Source organism: Typopeltis vanoorti, chromosome 2 (assembly GCF_054136105.1).
Source record: "Typopeltis vanoorti isolate ZY-2024b chromosome 2, IOZ_Tvanoo_1.0, whole genome shotgun sequence".
Lineage (NCBI taxonomy): Eukaryota > Metazoa > Arthropoda > Arachnida > Uropygi > Thelyphonidae > Typopeltis > Typopeltis vanoorti.
Genome location: NC_143550.1, coordinates 110,650,312 through 110,676,542, shown reverse-complemented (window position 1 = coordinate 110,676,542; position 26,231 = coordinate 110,650,312). Strand labels below are relative to the sequence as shown.

Below are 26,231 nucleotides of genomic sequence, written 5' to 3'. Positions count from 1 at the left end.
ATACTAATATCCTACTGTTGATCGGAAGCCTTACCGATAACATCAACAGTCGATTAACACAAATTTTGTATGTTTTATGTCCTATGTACTATATTCTTACAATAAAGTAAGCTAAAGAAAAGAATATGTTATTAAGAAAATCATAAGGAAGTGAAAATACATTTACAGAAATGTATTGTATTTATCGATACTATAAGTTTACATCGTCTGTTTACTAGATGAATCGTCTGACTGTCAGTACCTACATTAATATCTTTACGTGTGTTTACCTTTCTTTCGACTGCGAATTGCGCCATGTAAGGTTGGTAAGTGTTTGTGTGAATAAGGTTTTGATAAATTTTAACTTATTATATTTTTTTATGTTAGTAAATGATATAATACACTAGTATCTACGTACATTTTATGCATTCATAGCATACTTAACTTTTTTTCTTAATTTTTTTCGATTTGGTTTCACAAGGCATAAAATTTAAGACAGACAATAAAAAATTACAAGTTAACATCTAGATTGCAAATAAAATCAATTGATTCTTCGGGTGAAAACAAAAGTGTAGGCACTTAAGGAACATTCCCGTATAAGATATCGCATTGATTGCTTCTCAGCTCCACAATCACAGTTTGGGGGACCTGCATTGTTCCATTTGGGAAAAGCGTCGGCACATTTACCATGTCCTGTTCTGATTCTATTGAAGGATGACCAGATTCTACGCAGATTCAAAACCAGGGAGGTTCTCCGTAATACATGACATAATGTGGCACTCTGTTGGTGATTCTTCAAACCACCTTAATGACTAGGCATCGTTCATGCAGAAGTTGTTTGTCAGAAGCATCTCTGCAGCTATTAGTGGGTTTTTCTAGAATGAAGTCTACTGTTATTAAAGTCTTCTAGATCAGAGTGGGTAGAAAGCTGTTGATTGGACATGATCTTCTTTCTTGTATTCTTGAATAAGTGTATTGATCTGCGTAGGTTTGGCAGTGCAATATGGCTCAGAATTGGGAGCCAATAAATAGTAATTGAATTATTCGGAATAAAACCAGTAAGAAGAAATTATATCTAGTTTTGATGTCTTTTCCATGTTCACATATGTTCTTACAGAAATTCCTATTCTGTTAAAAGATAATTATCAAAAAAAGTTTTTCGTTATTAACCTATTGTTTTAATTCTGACTATTTCCAGTTTAAAGACATTATTAACAAACAAAACTTCGGTTTAGCCATGGGTAACCCGTTATCGCCCATACTGGCGAATTTATATTTGGAATCTTTTGAAGAATTTTCTGTTGAAACTAAGATTGTGGAAAAGATATATCGATGAGATCTTAATCTGGAGTCACGGTCATGATTCTCTGAAGAATTTCCTAGACCACTTCAACAGTCAACACCCAAAAATCTAATTTACTGCAGAATTAGAGACTGATGGCTCTCTTTCATTCCTGGATGTCAAACTCACTCATATTTCTGAGAAATTAAAAATCTCTATTTACAGGAAACAAACTCACATCAATAGATATCTTCATGCATAGTCGCATCACTATCCACCTCAAAAACTTGGTATTATTTCTAGACTAAGCAACAGTGCTCGCTCACTCCGCTGTGAAGAAGATATTATCAAAGAACATCAATTTCTTCTTACAACCTTTTAGCAAAATGGTTATTCGAAACAAATAGTTAATAAGTTACTTTTTAATCCAGCTCCTCGTCATACTGAAGATAGAAATAGTGAAAAATGCTACATATCCCTGCAATATATGTTACGTTTCGTCAAAATTCTTAAAAAATATAACATCGGGACTTCATTCACTCCTCTTCTGAAGCTCCGTTCCTTGCTCGGTAGGTCAAAACAAAAACATAACCTGAAATATCCTGGTGTTTATCGAATTTGGTACAACTGCAATAAACTTTATTTCAGCCAGACGGAAAAATCCATCGAATTACGCCTTGAGGAACATAAAAGAGACGTCACATACGGCAGAACCAGTGCCCTGTCGAACCATGTTCTGAATTCTACTGACGCTAATGGGAAAACTTCATTCACCCAGTATTATAGGACGAACATGAAAATATCTTTCGATGTTATGACGAACTGGAAAGAAGAATTGTGGGTTCCAAAGAAATAGTCCTCAATCAAGTGCATCTCAACACTAACCTCAGCTATAACCTCTCTGACTGCTGTTACGCTGCCATCCAACTTTGGCTTCACGAGATGTTGAACGCATGCGCACGCCTAACAATAAAAAGATACACAGAACAACATCAAACATTAATACCCTAACGCTTTAATGTATAGTTTTTGATCTTTCGCAATTTTTGTTGGTTGTTCCCTTTTATGTTAAGAAGTCTTCTATGAAGCGAAACTAATCGTGCACTCTACTTAATTAAAATATTATTTTTACTTTTATCTACTAATTAGTAGACAAAAATTGTTTGAAATATTAACCAATTTAAATATATACCAAACCAACGTTTATAATTCATTCAAGAAACACACACGCACAGGAAATAAAATAGCAATTAAATTAGAACATATCTCAGAATGGAAAGATATATCAAGAGGAGCACGACAAGGATATACCCTCTCACCTCTGCTTTTCAATACATTCATCCCTCGACTTACGCTCGTTACAAGATACATCCGTGATCCCATAAGGAAATAAATAACATTCTCAGCTATACTTTCGAACAAGACGCAAGCGAGCGTAAAGTAAAAAAAAGTTTCTATTTTAGCAACAATGCATCATGCACAGTGTCAACAGCGCATTAGCAGCAACCTCCCTCAGAAGCCGGGTCTTCAACAGTTCCTCTGTTGATTTTGTGTTTGAGAAATAGGTTGTGTATTTATCGTTAAATATTTCGCGATATTTTGTGCATCCTAGCCTCTATACGCCCAATCAAAAAACCTAGTGAAGAAGCGCAGGAAAAGAGGCGAGTAATTGATCTTGAAAAAGCTGCAAGTTATAAAGCAAAATGAAGCTGGTAAGCCACTCAACGTGATCTCACAAGACTTCGGTTGGTCTCATTCTACAGTGACGACCATTTTGAAACATAAGGATAAAATCATAGAGGCTGAAAGGATCTGCTTCCATTAAACAGATGATAATGACGAAGCAACAACAAGGACCAATCGGTGATATGGAAAAGCTACTTGCATAATGGACAGAGGACCTGAACCAAAAGCGCATACCCCTTAGCACTATGACCATAACCGCTAAGGCACTAAGTCTCTTCAACATGTTGAAGGAGAAAGCAAGACCCGATCACGACTAAGAATTTAACGCTTCTTCCGGTTGGTTCATAAGATTCAAACAGCGTTTTGCGCTGCATAATGTGAAAATATATGGTGACTCTGCAAGTATCAATGAGAAGGCTACGACGGTTTGTGGAGAAATTGGATAAAATTATTACGGAAGAAAATTATTTGCCACAGCAAATATTTAATATGGATGGGACACCTTGTTTTGGAAAAAATGCCCGAGCGGACGATCATCCACAAAAAGCTAAAATCTGTCTCTTTTCCAAGCTCTTAAAGACCATGTTACGATTCTGTTAGGGAATAATTTGATAGGATATAAACTGAAACTATTTGTGATGTGGCAAAGGGAGAATACACGAGCCTTCAAAAACATTGGGAATCATACTCTTCCAGCTCATTATCGGAGCAATAAGAAGTCGTGGATAATTCAAAATTGCTTGTAGTTGCCTTAATAAACTGTCATGCGAGTGAAATGGAAAGTTATTGTGTGAAAGAAAATGTAGAATTTAAAATTTTATTAATTCTAGATAATGCTCCAGGTCGTGTCTTATATCGGTGATCTTCCTTAAGTTCAAGGTCATTTTCTTCCTCCAAACACTACTTCATTGATCCAACTAATGGAGTTCTTGCAGTGTTTAAGGTTTATTATCTATGGAGAACCTTTCCACAAGCTATTTCTGCCACTGAAGGAAATGACCAGATTCCCATGCAATTCTGGAAAGCATTCAATATTTATCATGCTATTAAAAATATTGACGAAGTGACTTCTCAATGTATGAGTGGCATATGGAGAAAGATATTAAAAAAATTCCTGCACGATTTCGGAAGTTTTGAAAAAATGAAGAACTTTGTTATTTGAGTAAAGAAATAGTGGATTTAGCAAACAATCTGACCAACGTTGACTTTGGTCAGAAGAATTGGTCGAACTGGAGGAACAACGTGTTGCAGAAGAAGAAGAGAGAAAAGAGAAACAAGAAGAGGTAGTTAAAAAATTACAATGAAGGTATTGCAGAAATAGTCTCTGCAGTTAGTGATGGTCTAAAAATGGCTGAAGACATGGACCCTAATGTTGAACGCTACTTATTTAGTAGAAACGAAAGCATATGATGCGTTTGCTTGCTATGAACAAATTTATGATGAAAAGAAGAAGGGGAATAACAAAGCACATTGGACATTTACATAAAAAAAAAGAAGTAACACCAGAAAAACCGCAGCCTGGTTCTTCACATAGGCAAGGTAATGAAGATGTGATTATGGAGGAAGATTTGGGTGATTATTCTCTTTTATAGTGGCAGTAACGCACAGTACAGTTTTATAAGGTTTAAAATTAAAATGACAGCATACTTATTACAGTTAAGTCCCTAACCCATATATATATATATAACTCTATTGATTTAATCGATTTACGTCCTGCTGGATGGAACAGAACCCAGACGTAAGTCGAGGGATGACTGTATGTGTATATATAACAATCTGGAAACAGCATAACCCATTTGGTATACAAGTAACCCCACAAACGAAGATAGTAATGTATCTATTTGTAGATGATCAAATAGCATTAGCTACATCAGAAGATGATTTACAAAGTTCATTAAATGATATCGCAAAACAATGACAATATCTAAAGGAAAAACAAAAATAATAGCATTCGAAAGAGAAAACCCATAAGATGTAAAATAGTGATAGATAATAAAATATTAGAACAAGTAAATACTTTCAAATACTTGGGATGTGATTTATCATACGAAGAAGAAAAAGATAGATACTAAAATATTAAACTTTGTAACAGTAAATAGCATAATAAATAATATATTTAAGCCATCCCTAGTACAAAAACACACTAGAATCAGACTATATGTCTTATCAAAACCAACTCTACTATACGAAAGCGAAACATGAACTATAAAAAGGAAAGATGAAATACGAATTCAAACAGCAGAAATGAAATTTCTCAGAAAAACAGCTGAATATACCAAGTGGCATCATAAAACAATGAAGAAAGTTTACAATCCCTGAATATAAAACCAATTAATTACTACATAAGATAATATATAAACAAATATGGATAGAACATTTAAATCGAATGGACAAAGCAGATTACTAAAAAATATTATACAAATATAAAATAAGTGAATAAAGAAGAATTGGAAGACTAAGAACGATATGGTATGAGACCAGAACAGGCCCTGGCATAAATTCCATGTTAGGAAGATTTTTCTCTCGGCATTCAGTCATTTAAGCTTTACACACACAGTATCTACTTTCACGCTGTAATGTATAGTGAAGCATTGTTCAGTTTTCTTTTTCAATTTTAATCATGTTTGATAACTTGTTGGACCAATTAATATTATATTAGAGACAATTATTTAATTTTAAATCTTTTTAAAATTTTAAATCAACCCGAAGTTCACAAACCCTGTAAGAAATGTAAAAATGAGGAAGCAGTTCGGTGCAATGATTGCACTGAAGCAAGGCTTTCCAAAATGTATAATGAATGTGTTCCGTGAAAAATTATCAAAATTGTTATGGGCCTGGAATGGTTTTAAATGCTGCGACACGTTTGAAAATCAGGCACTCCTCACTTTGCGTATGGATTGTGCTATTATGGCCAGCGCGCACACTGGCCTTGAACAAGCCACCCGCGGTTGTCGACACCTCCGACAACCGCGGGTGGTTGTCGGAGGTTTCTGGGAGTGAAGTACGGAGGTATTTATTCTAGGAAACGTGCGGGCACAAGCAAGGTCAATGTGATGCGGCCCGGCACGCCTGTAGTGTGCACTGTCGCATTTTTGCGATGCGATACAGCCTGCTGCTTCGGCAATAGTCTGCGCTTAGCTTTACATTGAATATGAGACCGATGATATTCGACTCTAGCCAAGGTGTTCCGTTAAAATTTCGGGATTTGTGAAGTGCTCCGTCGTAGGAAAAGTTTGAGAAACGCTGGTCTAAAGCATATTTTTTTTATATAAAATAAAACAAAACACCATTAGAATGATGAGGTATTTAGCGCGTATACATGAAAGAATATTCGACGAAGCGCTGAAGAAAATACGGAACCTACAAAATCTGGAGTAAAAAGCTGATCTGTCAAATTACATTTTTTTTTTCTTTCTGGGAAACAAAATTAAGATAGATTCTATCTAAATAGGCCGCCGAGATGGAATCTGATTCGAATAACCCAATATTTTCTTCATACACGAATCAATTAGAAAGAAAAATTATGTATATTACAAAAGAACCTGTCAGATACCTTAAAGATAATTTTTACATGAAAAAAATATCCAAACTTAAAGAATTAACTGAATCGTATTATTGTTCGTCTTACTTCTGGCTACGTGGGCCAGTATTGGAAATAAAGGATTTTTTTTTTCCCGAGGGGGGGGGGGGTCATATTGTAGTTCTAACGACAGTTGAATTAAGAATGCAGCAATTTGGACTCGAACACTCAGTTAAAAATTTACTCTGCCTCATGTTAACAGTCGTTGGCACATTTTATTGAAAATTATAATATACTAGGGGGGGGGGGGTTCCGGCGCCCTATCCCTCGTATTACGGACTGATGGGCCGGTTCTCCTTGAATTCTGATGACTCGAAAGGGGAACGTCCCAACCGAATTCCGGACTGGTAGGAAGGTTCTCCTTGAAATCTGAAGACTCGAAAGGGTGGTTCTTCCCTCCCCCCGAGTTCCGGACTGGTAGGCCAATTCTCCATTAATTCTGATGACTCGAAAGGGGTTCCCCCCCCCACCTCCCGAGTTCCGGACTGGTAGGCCGGTTCTCCTTGAATTCTGAAGACTCGAAAGGGTGGTTCCTCCCCGCACCGACGCCCCCCCCCGAGTTCCGGACTGGTAGGCCGGTTATCCTTGAATTCTGATGACTCGAATTTTGAAAACTCGAAAGGGGGTTCCACCCCCCCCAGTTCCAGGCGGGTAAGCCGGTTCTCTGAACTGGTAAGCTGGTTATTTTTGGATCATGTGCTCGGAGCTTGTTCCACCTTTGACGCGAGTTGCCCCTTCTTGCACTACTTCCGAGTCACCTTGTTGTTGCACTACTTGCTAAGACTTGAAAACCGCCATTTTTGTTCAATATTAGCTTTGTCTTATATATCTATAAAAATAGTGCATTTAATATTTTTCTATTGAAAAATGTATTATATAAAAATAGTGCAACGTTTAAAATTTTTCTATTTAAAAAAAAATTTTCCTTAAATGTTTTATATAAAAATAATTACACTACTCACAGCAAATAATTATTATTAATTACTATTAAATACATGTTATATTAAGAAGCTGGACAAAAAACGTTGCATAGAAACGTTACATAAAAAGGCTTATTTTATATCTATAGGGTAGATTTAAAAATAATTTTCATGAGTGGAGATGTCTAGTCCCAGTGAATGGTAAAAACGTCTCAGGAATAGAAAAATGATAGCCGAGACTCGCAAACCATACTATGATTAGATTTCTTAACACGGAATTACATATGTAAAGAAATCTAATCAAAATACAAACTGCAGAACTATACACTGTCAAACGACTTTTGCAAACGCTGGTTATCTCTTTGAATGTTGCATCATTCAGTGTATAGTACTCTGACTCTGTTGAAGTTACATGCGAAATGACAGTTATCAGAAGGCAACTTTTCAAGCCCTATCATCGGTAGAAATGTTTAATTGGCAGCACGATTATTACTTAATCATAGTTCATATACATCTATGAGATATCAATGGTTAGACTAAAGAAGACTTCGACCGATTAAATAATTTTTAATTACCAATCATTGTCATGTGATGTGTGTTGTATCACGTAAGTATTTTAGGATTAGAGATGAGTGCATTGGATTTTAACTGAGTGGCACACTGCTGTAGAGAATAATGAACGCAAGGAGGAAGCCCACCATTATTCCTACAATTGGTGCTACATAGTTGAAATCTGGTGCATCGATCACATGGAAAGCTCATCGAGAGTGTAATGATTGGGTGAGCATAAGAAAAAGCCTGGCAGGTGAGCAAAAAATGAGGCAGAACAACTGGATCCTGAAGATGTGTGATATGGACACAATGCTGCAGATTTTTGCCTGCTAGGAGAGGGAGGAAATGGTGCACTGAGTGTTTTGTACTGGTGTCCATTCGTATAGGCAAACTATCTGTGTGAACCAGTCGAATAATCGGGATTTCTTTTTCTCTCTTTAGGTTTCTGCAGAATGGAGACTTAAATAAAACTGAGGATCAAGAAGGAATGAAGGAGAAGATGGAAAAGAGAATTGGAAGATACTATATGACAAAAACCAAAGATTATCTGCATGATGTACTATAAAGGTTGACAAGCATCCCCCTTGCTTGGAAGAACTTTGCATCAAAAAAATGGGAGGCCGTTTTCTAGAGTGCTTTCAACTAAGGCAAAATTAGTTTCTGTTGTTGATAGAATGTTTTTTTTCTCTCCCGGAAACACGGGTTTTTCCTTTCACTAAATATACAGAAATGGCCTCTTCAGTATATGCATAATAGGGATATAACAGTGATCTACTGCAAATTTGTGATGCACGAAGAATGGAGTTTCCTCATTGTATGCTAAGCAGCTACTAAAATGGGAGAGGCGAGAAAGAAAAACAAGGAGTGGGGGGGGAGGAAGAGCATTTGATTGTTTTGGAAAATTACAGTGATTGCTTAATATTTTAAGATTCATGACTATTATGATATACGTATGTGTATGAAACTTGTAAAATTAAAGTACATTATTAGTTTATTAATGAGTGTTATTAATCTAAACGAATGCACTTTGTTATTTATACAGCCATTAGATATGATGAATGAATAGAAAAAGATTTATCGAACACACAGTATTGTTTTGGATGCTGCCATATAAATTTATACAGAACAAAAGCAAAACTGGCTACACTAAGCCAATTTTAAAATATAAGTTCAAAATACAATTGATCAAAAACCAAAATTAAAAGAATGAATTTATCTTCAATAGTAGGCCCAGCGCGGTTAGCCTAGTGGCTTTGCGCTTCGCAACCATATGCCTGGGGAAGGAGTGTCCCGGGTTCGATTCCCGTTGTAGACGTGAGGAATTTGAGGATCTTCCTCAGGCATAGCCAAGTTAGCCGGTCTTGGGCGCGGTCAGTAGGGTTTTTTCCACCAGTTTATCTGGCGTTCTTCATCCCACAAACAGGCAAACCGGCCCCGTGAACATACACCTCTACAGTCAAAAATATACCCCCCCCCCAGCGGCAGACCAGGCGACGGGTTGGTTGGGAGTAGTACTAACAAGAAGTCGCATCTAAGTAACACGCGGACCCTGCATAGGAAGCGGGAATAACACGTAGAAGAAGAAGTAGGCCCATATTGAAATTCAAGTATAAAAGAAACCTGACATTCAGTGGGCATATATTTCAGGTGTGTGGTGCACATCCACAGGATAGCAATTTGATTGATTGATCTCATCCATTCCTTTAGGATAGGTAGAGTCCCCTAATGAGGGGTTCACAATGAAATTAACATGGCCGATTCATCACTCTGCGCTGCATCCCGCTTAGGGTAGTGTTCATGACTGTAATCTGTGTGTGTTCACGGGGCGGTTTACTTGCTTGCTGGATGAAAAACCCCAGATAAACTGGCAAAAAAAAAACCTGCTGTCCACACCCAAGACCAGCTAACTTGGCTATGGCTGAGGAAGATCCTTAAACTCCTCACATCAACAGGAATCAAACCTAGGACACTCCTTCCCCAAGCATATGGTTGTGAAGCACAAAGCCCATAGGCTAACCGCATGGATAGATATAGCAATATCACCAATATTATATTTTTGCATTTATTCTTGTTAAAATCTCCTCTAATTGTTTCCTGGCTTCACACGATACCTAAAATTAAACACAATATACTAATGCTTCATGAAAAGGATACTTTTCGACGCATAAACATTGCATCACATTTCAGTTAATAGCCCAGGTGTGCAATTCACAAATAAGACACCTCTGAGACCTTTGACCAGATGTACATATGACACAGCAGGTTAAATTCTCAGCGTTCTGGTGGGTTTAAACCACTCAGAATTCATGGCAGGATGTGCACTGAGACAGTATCACACAGAAATCAGTGGCTGTGATTGGTTATTGTATCAACAAATCCTACTGAATGTTTCATTTGTCATGAGTTGTTGTTTACTAAGTTCAATCTGTTTTGTGTGCTGTAGTGTGAAATGGTGTTTTTAGGACATCAATATATAACTTTCTATAATTTATAACATTTTTGCCCATATTTACAATGGGTAACTGTTGATGATCTATTGAATGTCCCATTTTCTACCAGAGGCTTTTACAGATTGTAGGATTCAAGTTGAATGAGGATGGACTTTTGTGTGCATAATAAGCTTACTTATTATGCACACAAGTTATTTCAGCTTTTCTTTGGTTCAAATCTGGAAAAATAATAATTTCCCCAAGTGATTACTTTTTTCCAATTTCTGTGTGCATTATATGGCATTTAAAATTTGTGCATTATTGTATTTAAAAGTTGTATCAAAATTCAAATTATCCATGTCTCACTCTAGTATTTGCCAATGATAATCTAAGATCACCACAAAGTGTCAACTCTTTATGCTTTCCATATTTAAAATTATATTAATGCAATTGCAAAACGAGAAGTAATAAAAAAACAGAGAAAGATGGAACAATTTCGTAACAGAGCTAGAAAAGGATTTATTAAAGCCACAACCCAAAACCTATAAAGTAATAAAATACATGAATAAAGAAACAAAAGAAAAGATAAAAATACAAACAATAGATTTAGAAAAATGGGTGACCTATTTCCAAAATCTCTGAACAGATGAGAACAATGAAATAAAATTTTATAAGACAAAGAATGACCTAATAGAAAATATCACAATGTTAGAACTGAAAAATATAATAAAGAAGACGAAAAATAGGAAAACACCAGGAGAAGACAATATAAATATAGAACTATACAAAAATGCAGGTGAAAAATTTAATGAAAGACTTCTGAAATTTTTTAATATGGTTTGGATGTACGGAAAAACCCCTAACTCTTGGAAAAAAGCACTGGTTATCCCAATCTATAAAAAAGGAAATAAAGATGATTGCAATAATTATAGAGGAATTAGCCTGCTGAATACAGGATATAAAATATATGCAGGAATATTAAAAGAGAAACTAAGCAGCATTGTAGAAGACAAATTACTAGAAGAACAAAATGGTTTCCGAAAAGGCTGATCCTGCACAGACCCAATTTTTACTTTAAAATTATTAATAGAAAAGAGAAGAGAATTTCAAAAAGAAACACACGTGGCCTTTATTGATTATGAAAAAGCTTTTGAAAAAATTAGTAGACAAAAATTGTTTAAAATATTAACCGATTTAAACATACCAAACCAACTTTTACAATCTATTCAAGAAATATATACAGGAAATAAAATAGCAGTTAAATTAGAACACATCTCAGAATGGAAAGATATATCAAGAGGAGTACGACAAGGATGTATCCTCTCACCTCTGCTTTTCAATATATATATAAATGAAATATTAACAATCTGGAAACAGCATAACCTATTTGGTATACAAATGACCCTGCAAATGAAGATAGATACGCTACTATTTGCAGATGATCAAATAGTATTAGCTACATCAGAAGATGACTTCCAAAGATCATTAAAATCATTAAATGATATCTCAAAGCAATATAATATGACAATATCTAAAGAAAAAACAAGAATAATGGCATTCAAAGGAGAAAACCCAATTAGAAGTAAAATAGTCATAGATAATAAAATACTAGAACAAGTAAACACTTTCAGATACTTGGGATCTATCATATGAAGAAGAAAAAGACATAGACACTAAAATATCAAACTTTGTCCAAGTAAATGGTATAATAAATAATATATTTACGCCATCCCTAGTACAAAAACACACTAGAATCAGACAATATAATGTCTTGTCAAAACCAACTCTACTATACACAGAAGCGAAACATGGACCATGAAAAGGAAAGATAAAAAAAAAACGAATTCAAACAGCAGAAATGAAGTTCCTCAGAAAAACAGCTGGATATACCAAGTGGGACCACAAAACAAATGAAGAAATCTTAAAATCTCTGAAATAAAACCAATTAATTACTACATAAGACAATATAAACAAAAATGGCTAGAACATTTAAATTGAATGAACAACAGCAGACTACCAAAAATATTATAGATACAAAATAAGTGGAAAAAGAAGAATTGGAAGACCAATAAAGAGATGGCATGAGACCGGAACAGACCACTTGGCCTAAATTCCATGTTAGGAAGAAGAAGAAAAATTATATTAATTGATAAATTAAAGTATTCAAAGTTATCCTGCAATTAATTGCATTGGATCAATTAACATGAGCACTAATGTGCTATGCACTCTTAAAACTTTCATACATCAATAAAAATGCATTCATACAGTCAAATTGGCATGAATTTTGTAGCGCAGGTTACATAAGTCACACGATAGCACACCCAGCCTAAATGGGTACGTGACACCACTGCTGATATTATTATTCATACCTGCAAAGTAGATATTAACATAATGATTAATGAAAGATGGTTAGTAACAGTTGTTTGAAGCTGTTTCATAGTAGGGAAAAGACAGAGAAAAATACCAATGTGGATGTATTAATGTATCCATTACAGCTGTTTAAAAGTGGAATCTATAATCACATTATAGATTAACTGATAAGATCAGTCTGAAACAAAATTTCTGATAAGGTTTGTCACAAATTGGAAGTATAACAAAAGTTTGTGCTTAACTGCCACTATCCTTCTCACACAGTGCAAATATATTCTAGGAAATTAAGATATTTGTTAATTAAGTCTTTTGTTTATCTTACAGAACATTTTTGTGAATAATATAATGGAAGATGTAACAAAAACTTTCAATTTTGCCGACAACTACTATGTGATTATCTCAATCCTCAATCACAACTTTGTTTTACTGTTTATGTTACACTAGAAACAGCAATTTTGCAAATGATCATATCAGAACTACCATACTACCTTTATCAAACAATAGTCATTGAAATATATATTTTACTGTACATTACTGAAAATAAAATTATACAAAAACATGGTACAGTATACAGCTTTTCCAAGCCTATTTACAGCTTTTACATATTAAATTACTATAAATGTATACATTTTACATATAAGTTGGCACCAAGTTAGTATTACAAAGAATTTTACAATTTTTTTTGCTCACTTTGTCAGCATAACAAAATTTAACAGCAATAAAAACGTGAGTTAAAAGTTATAAAAAATCACCAGGTTATCACTATACAAAACATTGACAATGGACAAGATGAAAGACAAATGCATTTTATCACACACATACTGGAACAATATTTTTATAAATCTAAATATAAGTCAAGTTGCAGAAAGTTTTTTTTTTTTTTCAAATTACATTTAAATTCAAGCAAATTACATTTTTGTTTTAATCCTTTATCCAAGCAAAGTATGTCCTAATCTTATGATTAGGAGGCTTATACTGAGGCTTTTAACCTCACACTTATTACCTCAGTATTTTAAGATGTTTATATACACCATTTTACTATTTGTAAATGGAAAAATGACTTCTGCATTGATTTAACCTAGTCCAGCTCCCACTGATGAGACCTCAATTAGCAATATGGCAGTGGTGTTCAACCTTTTTTACTACATGAGCTACTTTTCTATAAAAGGTTATTCGGCGATCTACTCTCTTATATAGATCACGTTTCCCCAACCTGATATCTGATTACGTACAAATAAACAACTAATAAAAAAATGCAAAACTAAAAACTTAATTTGTGTATTTAAAAATGTATTTATCACTTTTAATTATTTTAATATAACAAAAAAAAATATATATATATATACTGGAATAAAATATTTATTTCTCTATTTTGGGAAACCAAAGTTAGAAAAAACAACAGATTGATTACAAGCTCACAAGTTACAGAAAATGCTGGTTGATTAAAAAAAAAAGTTAATGTGAAATTTGGCATTGTTTGGACCTTGCAATATTTTCATAGTCAAGTTGATATGAAGAAATGGCCAATCGCAGACAATCATCGAAATGAGCATTTGTAATTTGGTTTCTTAACTGATTTTTTATGACGGTCATATTTGAAAAAGCAGATTCTGACAAGTATGTCGATCAGAAATATGACAGAATTTTTGCACAATATCAGTTAATACTGGGAATTTTTCATGTGCATACTTCCAAATGACTTCATTGTTTATTGATATTAAATGTAAACTATTCTGAATGTTTATTATCTCAAGTTCTACTTCAGCTTGGTTTATATCAAACAGCCCACTAATTTTATTTGACATTTCTGTGATGTTCAAGTTTTCTTGAAATGGATTATTGATAAAAGATACAATCATTTCAGTTTCATTAAAATCTTTAAATCTTGAATTTATTTCTTCCACAACTAATTCTATTTCACGAATAAATTCTTTAAAATCATAGCGAAGCATTTCTTGATTTTGTTCAAAAAATTTAATAAATATGGGAGATGTCTAAATTCGCAGTCATTTATATATTTTTTTGATAAAAGTATTGTTGGAAAGTTTTTATTGAACTTAACATGTCAATTAAATTTTTATCTCTACCTTGTAACTCTATATTTAAATTGCTTAATTTCGTATAGAAATCTACTAAAAATGATAAGTGTAACAACCATCTTTTATCACTCAATGTTGGATAAAATATCTCCTTTTCCATAAAGAAAAATTTTTATATCGTTAATTAATACAAGAAATCATTCTAAAAATTGACTTCTGCTGAGCCAGCGAACATTATTGTACAACAGAAGTTCCCTATCTTCATCTGCCTGTAATTTAAATAACCGCCGTTGCAGGGCTTTTCCTCGAACAGAATTTACAATTTTAAATGTAATATCCAAAACATCTTTTGTGTTTAATCTTTTACTACACAGTATACTTGCTGGTGAATAATACAGTGGTATGTTAAAAAATCTGGATATTTGTCATCGTTTTTACATAATGAAATGAAGCCTGATTTATTACCTATCATTGCAGGAGCACCATCAGTAGTAATAGACACAAGTTTAAAAAGGGGAAGTTTGTGTTGTTTCACAAATTCATCAAATGCTGAAAAAAAGTCTCCTCCCCTAGTCCTTCCCAATAATGGTATAATTTTCAAAAGTTCTTTTTTACTTGAATAATCTTGAAATACCATGCGAATAAATACCATTAACTGAGCAATATCAGTGAAGTCGTTTGATTCATCAAACTGTATGAAAATACAACACACTGGTGAACGTCTGACATTAACCTGGCCTGGAAACTTTTCCTTGGCAATTGGAACTCTTCCTTTCGGCAATTTGAAACCTTGTCTGTGGCCTAGAAGTAGTCTCTGTCTAGTGACGTCTCGGACCGAGAAGCTCCTTTCTGGAAACGGGAAATTCCTCTCTCAAGCAACATGGATCCAGGCAGTCTCTCTGATGGCGACTCTGGACCGGGCAGCCTCCTCTCTGACAGCAATTCTGGAACCGGGACCCCTTCTGCTTGCTTCAGTCCCTTCTGATTAGGCCTCCTCCGAGACTTCGCATGAAGTTTGGCAACCTCCAAAGAATTGGCATGAGTCTTTCATCTTAAGTTTCAAGTTCGGCACACCTTTTGTTCTCCTCTGCTTTCTTTTGATTGCAAGTTGCCAGCCATCGGAAAGCTGTTTGAACTCTTTCTGACTGACTTTGAAGATGTTTACACTTAGAGCCTGCAAGCCTTTCTCATACATACAAGTTTCAATAACAATCTTTCTAATGCCGCCATGTACAGCTTCGACGACAAAAACATTGCCTTTGTTTTTAACACTTTAACATATTCTTATTAAAGCAGTATATACAGTTAGCTTCAAAAGAGTTATTTACAAAAACATCTAATACAAACTATACTGAGGGAAAGAAAGTTTATTTTTTTTCACATGGGACACTTAACCTAAGTAAAAAATCGATGTAATTCACTCGGCTCGCTGTTTGACTTCCACTGATCCAAATTAATTCATTTAGTCAGACTTATAAGAAAATTACTGATTTGACAATTTTAACGAAAAATAATTAAACAATAGCAATAAACTTTAAGCGAATTAAAAATAATACAAAATAATGATAAATAAAATATTATGTTTTCAGTTTTAATTAAATTTGTAAGTAAGGAGGAATACACAAGAGATCAACCAAAAATCGCTCCGTGATCGACAGGTCGATGGCGATTGATGAGTTGAACACCCCATGCAATATATGCAATATGGGATACTAAGGCAGCTGATGTGAAGTCAACAGCCTCTATATACAAATAGTTTAGTCATGAAAATACTTCACATGCAGACTTTGGTTTTGCTTGGGTAGAGGATTAAAACAAGAATATAATTTATTATCTATTATAATTTACTGGATACCATTAAGACTGAAGTCATAGCCATCTACAATCCAAGCTAGCAAAATTTACAAAATTTCAAAAAAAAAAAAAAGATAGATAGCTAAGTATTTATATTATATGCTTTCATCTCTTTACATACCATGCAATAGAGAGATCAGAATAATAAAAAAAAAAAAAAAAAAAAAAAAAAAAAAAAAAAAAAAAAAAATCAAATTTGAAGAATAAATAAAAAATATATGGATCTATAAATGCACTTGAAATTACAGATTTAAAATACAAAAATATTATACAATTAATAACAATTTGACACTATCTCTCATAGTTCAAGGAGATAGTTTGCCTAATTTTAATTAAATAATGAATTACATGATGATTTAAATAAACAAAAACTGTGTCCTATACTTAAGAGTTCAAATTAACTTGTTTAATACTGATGAATTTTAAATTACAATGCTGAACTCTTATTGTCATATCTGATGAAAACAATAGAAGGGATATTCAACCTGCTATGCTAATTATCTCTATAGTAAATCATTAAAACTGATTCACTTCAAAGACATTGATTACATTTAAAAATAATCATCAATCATATCAGTGTAATATCTATAAAACTTACTAATAAATGGTATATTTAAAAGTCCAGTTTTTTTAAAATATATTTTAATAAAAAAAATTCCCAAAGCTAAATGCTATATAAAGACTCATTTTGGAATAAATTAGTATTCAACTGGAAATAGTGCAAGCATTTCAAGTTTTATACAATATGCAAGTACTTGTTATACATGCTTTAACTTGAAAAAAGCAAAATTTGCATTAAAGGAAAAGCTAAATTGCTTATGTGATTTCATTGACATATGAAAACTCAACATAAAGCAGATTAAATAGAGGAAGAAAATTTCGAATGCTACAGACATTACTAGACATTTTATAACTGCTTGTTCAAAGATTTCAATGAAATGTAAATGATAAAAGGAGTTCTATATCACAGATATGACAGTAACATTTATAACCAGAATACTCCATTTTGATCATCACTATCAACTACTGAAGGTGATAAGAGGATGATACTGGGAACTTGTTTCTTTTCAGAGATTTTGTTTTTGTTTCACTATGAGATATGGAAGGATAACTCATGTTTACTTTCTTATCCTAAAGGAATTTAAATCTTGCAAAGTTCTACAGTAGTAATAATATACCTTGGATGTTTTCAAATGACTTTTTTTTTTAGTACCTAATCATATTTATAAGGTCAAGATAAACAGATAGAGAATTAGATAAACAACACATCATGATTCTAGTAGCAAGGCTTATACGTTGGTCATACATAACTGGTAATTACTTTACGGAATTAACAACGCATATAAAGTATATTAATTAAAGGTAACTTTAATAAATAGCTTCTATATTTCTATCTTTATGTTCCTGAAGATGGCAACGTGACGTTGCCATCTTCAGGAACATAAAGATATGGTATGTGCACGCAGGCACTAACAAAAGCAAATGAGGAAGAAAGCAAGAAACTAATATTGTTCCTAAAGTCCTAATGGTGTCCTCTGGTGGGCTAATTTGGTTGACTTGGCAGTTGGGCTGAAGTTCTCAAAATGTAAGTCTCCCAAATTTGGGGTAGTTTCATGCACCCAAATTTGTTGAGGTTAGGAACGTTTTTTTAGAGCTGCTGAAGATTCCTTGAATAACCTCTCGTATTTAAACTTGCTGCGGTGTATTATTTTTGTTTTCTTCCAACGAATTCTATGGCGGGTATCTAAGGCATGGTCTTCCAGCCCAGAGCGGCTGTACTGGTGAAATTGGATCCTGAAGATGGCAACGTGACGTTGCCGAAATATAGAAGTTATTTATTAAAGTTACCTTTACTTAATATACTTTATATGCGTTGTTAATTCCGTAAACTAATTACCAGTTAACACATCATGAGGAAGTATAAATAATATTAATGATCATTTTTATTATTGAAATTTTGCTAACTCTGATGGATACTAATTTATATGAATCCCAACTATGAAAGGTTTACTTTCATGGGTGGTGATGATAGTCCTTTCATGGCACACTTGCACCACAGGTGGGATAATCCAAAAACAATTCTCTACAGACTAAACTTGGATCTTTATCGTGCCACTGCAGACCACTAATAAGCATAGTGGCAGTCTCACACCAGATGATAATTTAATCTCCCTGTAATAACTGATCATTTCTCTACATGCCAGAAAAATATTTCAAATTAAGAAAATTACTGGCCACAAAAATCATACCAACATGCAAGATTTTAAGCTTCATTCATCAAACATGCTTAAAACTGCACTAGGGCACAGTTTTAAGATTTTATTTCTAACAGTTACCTTATTTGCACTAAACGAAAGTTAGGCTAGGAAAGTAAGCACTAAATGTGAATTATTTTTATTTAACATATATTACATTTCACTGGATAATTTTTCCCCTCTCAAAATATTGGCAGTTTTAATCATATCAACTGATATTTTTTTTTTAATAAAATGATCTAAAAAAAGAAGATATTTTAGGTTGTGACTGTCCAGTGATATATTTGTTTATCAGAGATATGCCAATACACTTTTTACAAATAAAAGGAAGTTCAAAATTTTTAAAAATTAGTTAAAAAATTAATCTGTAGTTCTGAATGAAAAATTCATTCATTATAGCAAATAGAACATGAGATACCTTTTCCAAAATTTAACAGATCTCTAAATGAAACTGTGGTACCAACTTTAAAATGGAAGAAAAACTATTCAGAAACATGGTTGTATGTCATGAAATGTTATTTCTCACTAGTCATGTAACTATCATGCCATAAAATGCCATAGTGCAGGATTTCTTGAGTAGCTTAGCAGGCCAAACAAACAAACAAACATACTCTAGGAACCTTATTAAAATTGAAAAAGATTTATCTAATGCCATCAATGAGACCCATTGAAAATTCATGGTTGGAAGAAGACAAAAAAAAAAATGTACTTCACTACAAATATAAAACCTTACAAAAATATTTTAAGTACAGACATAAATTTGAAATGAGGAAAAAATTGTTGCTGAACATTTTCTAAACTCACAAGACATTCAGAAGGTCTCAGTAATATACCACTCATACCATAAGATTAATATAAGTAATTGTAATAAAGTTTGTAAATAACTAATTTACAATCAGAACACTTTCAGTTGCAAACTGATTTAAAATATGTTGCTGCTGAATGCAGCTTTTGAAGGATGGCAATCAATATAAATCAAAAATGTTCAAATTAAGAATTTAACTAAAAAAACATAGAAAAATGTTTTTTTTCCCTCTCATTTTAAGAGCATTCTAATACACCAATACCAATATTTCAGCTCTCTTAGTGAAAAAATATAGAAAAATATTTTCTACAGTTTACCTTTTAATATATACAAATATTAATTAAAAAGTTCGTTAAAAATCGTATAAAACTGACATCACAAGATTTTATAATTTATAAAAACAGTTATCTTTTTACAAGATAATATTACTAGAATTACAAAATGTTATTTGAAGAGCACCATAGGAAAAATTTACATATGCTACAACTTTAGTATTAATCATTTAATTAGATTTTCTTATAAATTAAACTTGATGAAGTCTTTTAAATTGGTACAAAGATGCTTCATTACCAAATGATCAGAACTTCTGTCCCAAAACATTTTCGTAGGCTCTAAGTTCCTTTGGTTCCATAAGATGCATAGTCCCAGCACTACACAAAAATAGCTATCCAAATGTCTATACAAAAGGAATGTTCAATTACATTTTAACTGAAAGTGCCTTTATCATTTTAATAAAGGAGAATCTTCCATTTGATTGTCACCATCATCCTCATCTTCATCGGAATTATTACTCTCTGTTATTGATGGAAGACCAGTTGTGCATACCATACGTTCGCTACTGTGCCGAATTCCATATCCAAAATATATTAGAAAACCTGAATTAAAAACATGAATGAATAACCAATTACAATTCAATATCATGTTGAACTATATAAACATTAATTACATTCCTATTAAACTGCACATTCATCAGTGAATTCAGTACTGAAGGAGACAAATGGCAGTATACTGTTGATTTTCAGTTGTTTTGGTAAATGAAATACTTGAACAATAAATGAATACTTAATCATCGCTACAACCACCAACTGGAATTGTCATCTTTGGTAAGAGAAAAATGCTGTTGTTGCATACAGATAAAGACAAGCAACAAATGGAATTTGGTCAAGTTTTGGGTTAATTAGTATACATTATTTTCTCTGTCAACTAAATCTTTTCTAGTTCACAATGAGAAAATAAAAATCCAAATACAGTAATTAATGAAATTACTGTATTTGCTCTCTTAATTTTCCCCAAACACTTCTATATGTCTGGAATTTCATTTCTTTCTCTGCTGTTTAGATTTTTAACAAGAACCTACTTTTTCCTTTATGTCGGCTGCCATCTAATTACTCCAAAAATTCCTCCATTTCTTCCTTAGTGGAATTTTCTGTGGGATCATTCTCTCAAATAAGTCTCATTTTCCAATTCCCTATTTTGTTGTTTGCCCATACCACTCTACTTGATTTTGCCTGCCATTAAAGAAAGTTATTCTCAGGTTTGGCACTGAGTACCACAGCTACTGTTCCTTTCTCTGATCGTTACTGCATGAATATAACATTCTGTATTTGTTATTTAGAAAAAAATCTTATGTTTTTGTCTTCCTTCCTTCAGTAATGCCAATTATGTTGATGTAGTATTTGTGTAATTCTTCTGCCATACACTTCTTTTCTGTTGATATATCTTAACATCTTACTTTCATGATGTCTATCTTGAATCCTGATAATGTTGAGGGTGGAGTTTGTTGCAGTTACTGACTGTTCCCTGATTATAAAAACAGAGGTCATGTTTAACAAGGGGTTGCTCCAGCTAGTAAGATGCTGGACAACATCTTATTGTATCATTACTATCTACTGATTTAAGCTAGTAAAAATATAATTTGATCAGCTATATTCCAAATTGCCATTTTCATCTGTCAAATATCCATGTGGATATACCTACTAATGAGAATGCACCATAAGAAGGTGAGACTGTCAGGTCAAAATCTTTAGTTGATTCTCTGCATTCCTTAAAAGGCTATGTGGAGGTCATTTCCCAATTACTTGCTTTGATCCTTCAGCAGCATCTCTTGAGCTCATTATTCTATAGGAGTGAACAATTTTTAGGCAGTTCTTGGAACTAAACTCAGACATAAGAGTACTCTACTATTTGGTGGATCTGTAATAATCTGTAGTTGGTTGCTCAAAGATAAATATATATATATAGAGAGAGAGAAAACCATGAGATTTCCAACTCAAGAGACTGAATCTTGTCATGTTATATAAAAACAGAGCATACAGAGCCATTATTGATTGTTCATAACAATGCAATTTCTTATTGAAACTTATCAAGACAACACAACAGTAATTCATAAAACAATAAATCTAGAAGAGTTTGTATATAGTGTAAAGCGAGTTATAAATAGATGAAAGAAGTGTCTAAGCATGATGTATGATTTATGGAACAATTCTGTACACGTTCTTGTTTCCATATTTTGCATGCTATGTTTACATGGTCACTTTACCAGAATATCTCAATCATAAACTAAAACAAATGCATATGCTTAATTTTTTTGGACTCGTAATAAATAAAAAAATATTCCTTATTTCAACTTACCAATAATCATCCATACACCAAATCGAACCCAAGTCATAGAGGGGAGTTTCATCATTAAATATACATTTATAAATGCACTAAGTGCTGGTATCACTGGAACAAAAGGGACCTAATTTAAAAAAAAAAAAAAATTATATATATATATATATATATATATATATATAAAATCATTACGGTACCATAAAGAGAACTTAAAGATTTAAGTAAACTAAATATTTAAGTGAAGCCAAACTGAAGATGTACGAGAGAATCATATGAAGAAAGACTGAATATACTGAAATGGAAAGTATTACAAATCTGTAGAGCCAAAAATGATAATGAAAGATAAAGAATTAGGAGATAGCTAATATTTATATAGAACTAGATTTGTAATTACAGAGAGACAGCTGAATAGGACATGGTGAAGGAATAGAAGAGAATAATATTGTAAAGAGGATTTTTAATGGTCAACTAAAAGAAGAAAAACAGGAAGACCTAGAAAGAAATGGTTAGATAATGTAGAGTGACTTGCAACAGGCATTCAAGGCAAGAAAGCCAAGGATATGACAATGGGATATCTTACAGGAGGCAAAATTTTGATGAGTTTTAGTGCACAGAGTAGTAGTAGTAATAATGTTACAGTAGCTCATACAGTTTATAGTACAAACTGACCATCTCTGTAACAGGTCACTTGACAAATCAAATTGTTAGTATATGAATTGCTATATTATTATCATTTATGTTTTTTATCATTAAGACAAAAATCGGGAGAAAACTAAATGTCACAATCAAAATAAAATACTTAGATGGACAACACAATCCATAACTGTTCTTGTTTAGTCCACACAGCCTTCAACTATCACTTTTCACTGCTAAATGAATGTGCATACTTTGAAGACAAGTATAAGCTCAAAGTGAACAGTTCAAATGTAAAACGTGAGGACTAAAAGAGGAACAGGTAAAGGGCAGGTTGTTTCACCATAAAGTGCAAGAAAACTAATAGTATGACACTTTCAAACTCATTTATTTCAACCATTTTACTTTATTGCAAATTCCATAAAACGTTATTTTTAATTTATCCGTATCTTAAGGCAGAATCGACGAATGTACTTTTTTTATGCATAATATTGCTAATAGATTCTCTAGAATTTTCGAAAAATGCTTTTCGGTATTCTTGCCTATTTATTGCTGATTTCAAATTGCCAACACTATTACAGCAATTATTTAAAGAAGGAATCATGCAGACTTGTACTGGATTAATTTAAGAATATAACATCATCTACATAAAGAAGAGCTGAGATCAATCTCCAATTTTGATATTAGGCTTAATGTCAACTTTTCTTCATAATCTGCTTTTACATCAAAAACTTTATCCTGTTCCTCCTTCAATTCTAATTGCTAATTTAAAACTTAAATATAGACTATAAATTGCTTCGTATAATGTCCTATACACCATGCAGTGTTTTAAACAGCTTTTCTTTTGGAACCTTGTTATATATATATATATATGTGGTGATCAGCTTTTACTCGGTTGTTGCACATTTGAAAAAATATAGATTTAATGACTATAAAACCGAGATAACATATAAAGATTTTAATGATAAATACTACTAGTTTCGGCATATAGCAGCCTTCTTCAGGTATTTATAAAGGAATACTAATAAACATTGAATTATCTAAACAAACTGGAAATTACAGGTACAAATTGCCTCACATAATCAATACATAAAAACGTATTTTTTCAAGTTGTTCCAACTGGCGTGCCATTGTTTATTGCAATTGTGCGTGCAGGTTCACGTGAATGCCAATATTGAATAACTGCAGCATGGCTATCTGGGATGTTATAACTTAAATTGTTGTTTAAGTGGACCGGGTTCAGCAGGATTTCCCTTGATTCTACAATTTTCCTCTCAAACTCATCATCACAGCGAAAGATATTTTCTGATCTATTCCAGCAAACGGAGTGGCTTTGTTGGTCATCATTAGGATTATTTGAAAAAAGAACATGACTGGATAACGCAGTTGCATGAGATCTTTTATAAGAGATGTCTCTCTTATGCTCTATCCGTTGTTCAATAGATTTGTTTGTTTGTCCAAAGTATGGGATATTGCAATCGCACCACAATTTATATACTCCAGGGTACTTAAGGTTGTGATGAGTAGGTTTTGGATGGCTGATTAGAGAACGGATTTTAGGAAGTGTGGTGAAGAAGGTCCTGATATTATATTTTTTAAGGACTTTAGCTATTTTTTTGGAGACTGTGCTAATGTATGGAATGGAGATGCTACCTTTAAAATTAATAGTCTCTGTTGTAGACTGCCTAGGAGGATCCAGAAGAAATTTCTTAATTGTTTTTTCAGAGTATCCATTTTGTTTAAAAATAAGAGTGAGATGATTCATTTCTTTTTGTAGTTCATCTTGATCATTTAAGAGAGAACGTGCTCTGTGTCCTAAGGTAGATATAGTTCCAAGTTTTTGTGGTGGAAAATGATGAGAAAGATTATACAGATATCTATTGGTATGCGTAGGTTTTCTGTACATAGAGATTTTTAATCTTTCAGAGCATCGTGTAAGCATAACATCCAAGAAAGGTAAGGAGTTATTATTTTCTAGATCAGCAGTAAATTTTATATTAGGATGTTGGATGTTTAGATGACGAAGAAAATCTGTGAGAGATGTGTGCCCGTGATTCCAAATAATGAATATATCATCAACATATCTTTTCCAAACTTTTGGTTTAAATGAGAAGGAAGATATGGCTTTCTTTTCAAAATCTTCAAGGAAGATGTTAGCTAGCACTGGGGACAAAGGATTGCCCATTGCCAGGCCTTGTTTTTGTTTGTAAATGGAGTCCTGATATCTGATGTAACCAGAATGAATGCAATGCTTTAATAAAGTGAACATTTTTTTGGATAATTTGTCCTGTAGTAATGTAAGTACCTCGTCCGTAGGAACGTTAGTAAATAAAGATATAATGTCAAAACTAGCTAGAATGTCATTTTCATCGATGGGAATATCTTTAATATGAGAAACAAAATCTGTGGTGTTTTTGATGAAAGATGAAGATTTATTGGAGAAACACTTGAGGTACTTTGCTAAATATTATGAAAGTTTATATGTAGGTGAATCAATTCCTTCCACAATTGGGCGAAGAGGGGTGTTTTCTTTATGAATTTTGGGAACTCCATAGATGCGTGGGATAAGAGGATGTAGAGAGTGTAATGAGAGGCGAACATTATGAGGAAGTTCACTCGCAGTCTTTAACAAGTTGTTTGTACGGTTTTGTAATTCTCTTGTAGGATCTTCCTGAAGAATTGAATATATTGAACTATCTCCAAGTAATTGAAGCATTTTGTTGTGGTAATCTTCGGAGTTGAGGATGACCGTGGAGTTGCCTTTATCTGCAGGTAAAATAATAATGTTACTGTTCTGTTTTAGATTTTTTAGGGCTCTTCTTTCAGCCACTGAAATATTATCTGTTGGAGGTTTGGCATTATTTATAATGAAAATCGATTCAATACGAAGAAGTTTCGCCAAATGATTAGGAATGAGTGAACTTGCTTTTTCTATTTTTGTAAGGAGGGATTCTTTAGGGATAAATTTTGGTGAGGGAATAAAATTGAGACCTTTGCTAAGAATATCCGTTTCTGCATCTGTTAACATATGAGAAGATTTGTTCACTACTACCTTTTCAGGATTAATATGGGCTTCACTATGACCAGATCTGTTTTGTGTCCTTATTAGATTATTAAATTTCTCGATAAGAGTATATTTATTCTTGTTTTATATTCGTGTGGCTTGTACTTCACTGTTAATGATAAAATCATGTAAGTTAACATTATCCATAATTAACATTATCCTCGTTCCTA

General features: G+C 33.1%; 1 protein-coding gene across 1 annotated transcript in view; it reads right to left on the bottom strand.

The window, feature by feature from the left end:
- Positions 1 to 20,195: 20,195 nt before the first annotated feature.
- LOC150109335 (high affinity cationic amino acid transporter 1-like) overlaps positions 20,196 to 26,231 on the bottom strand; it is a 123,351-nt gene continuing 117,315 nt past the window's right edge. The window contains exons 14-15 of the mRNA XM_090402136.1: positions 22,383 to 22,491; positions 20,196 to 20,626 (exon numbers count right to left, since the gene is read on the bottom strand). Coding sequence (XP_090258262.1) covers positions 20,475 to 20,626; positions 22,383 to 22,491 — 261 coding nt within the window. The 3' untranslated portion in view covers positions 20,196 to 20,474. The remainder of the gene's footprint in view (positions 20,627 to 22,382; positions 22,492 to 26,231) is intronic.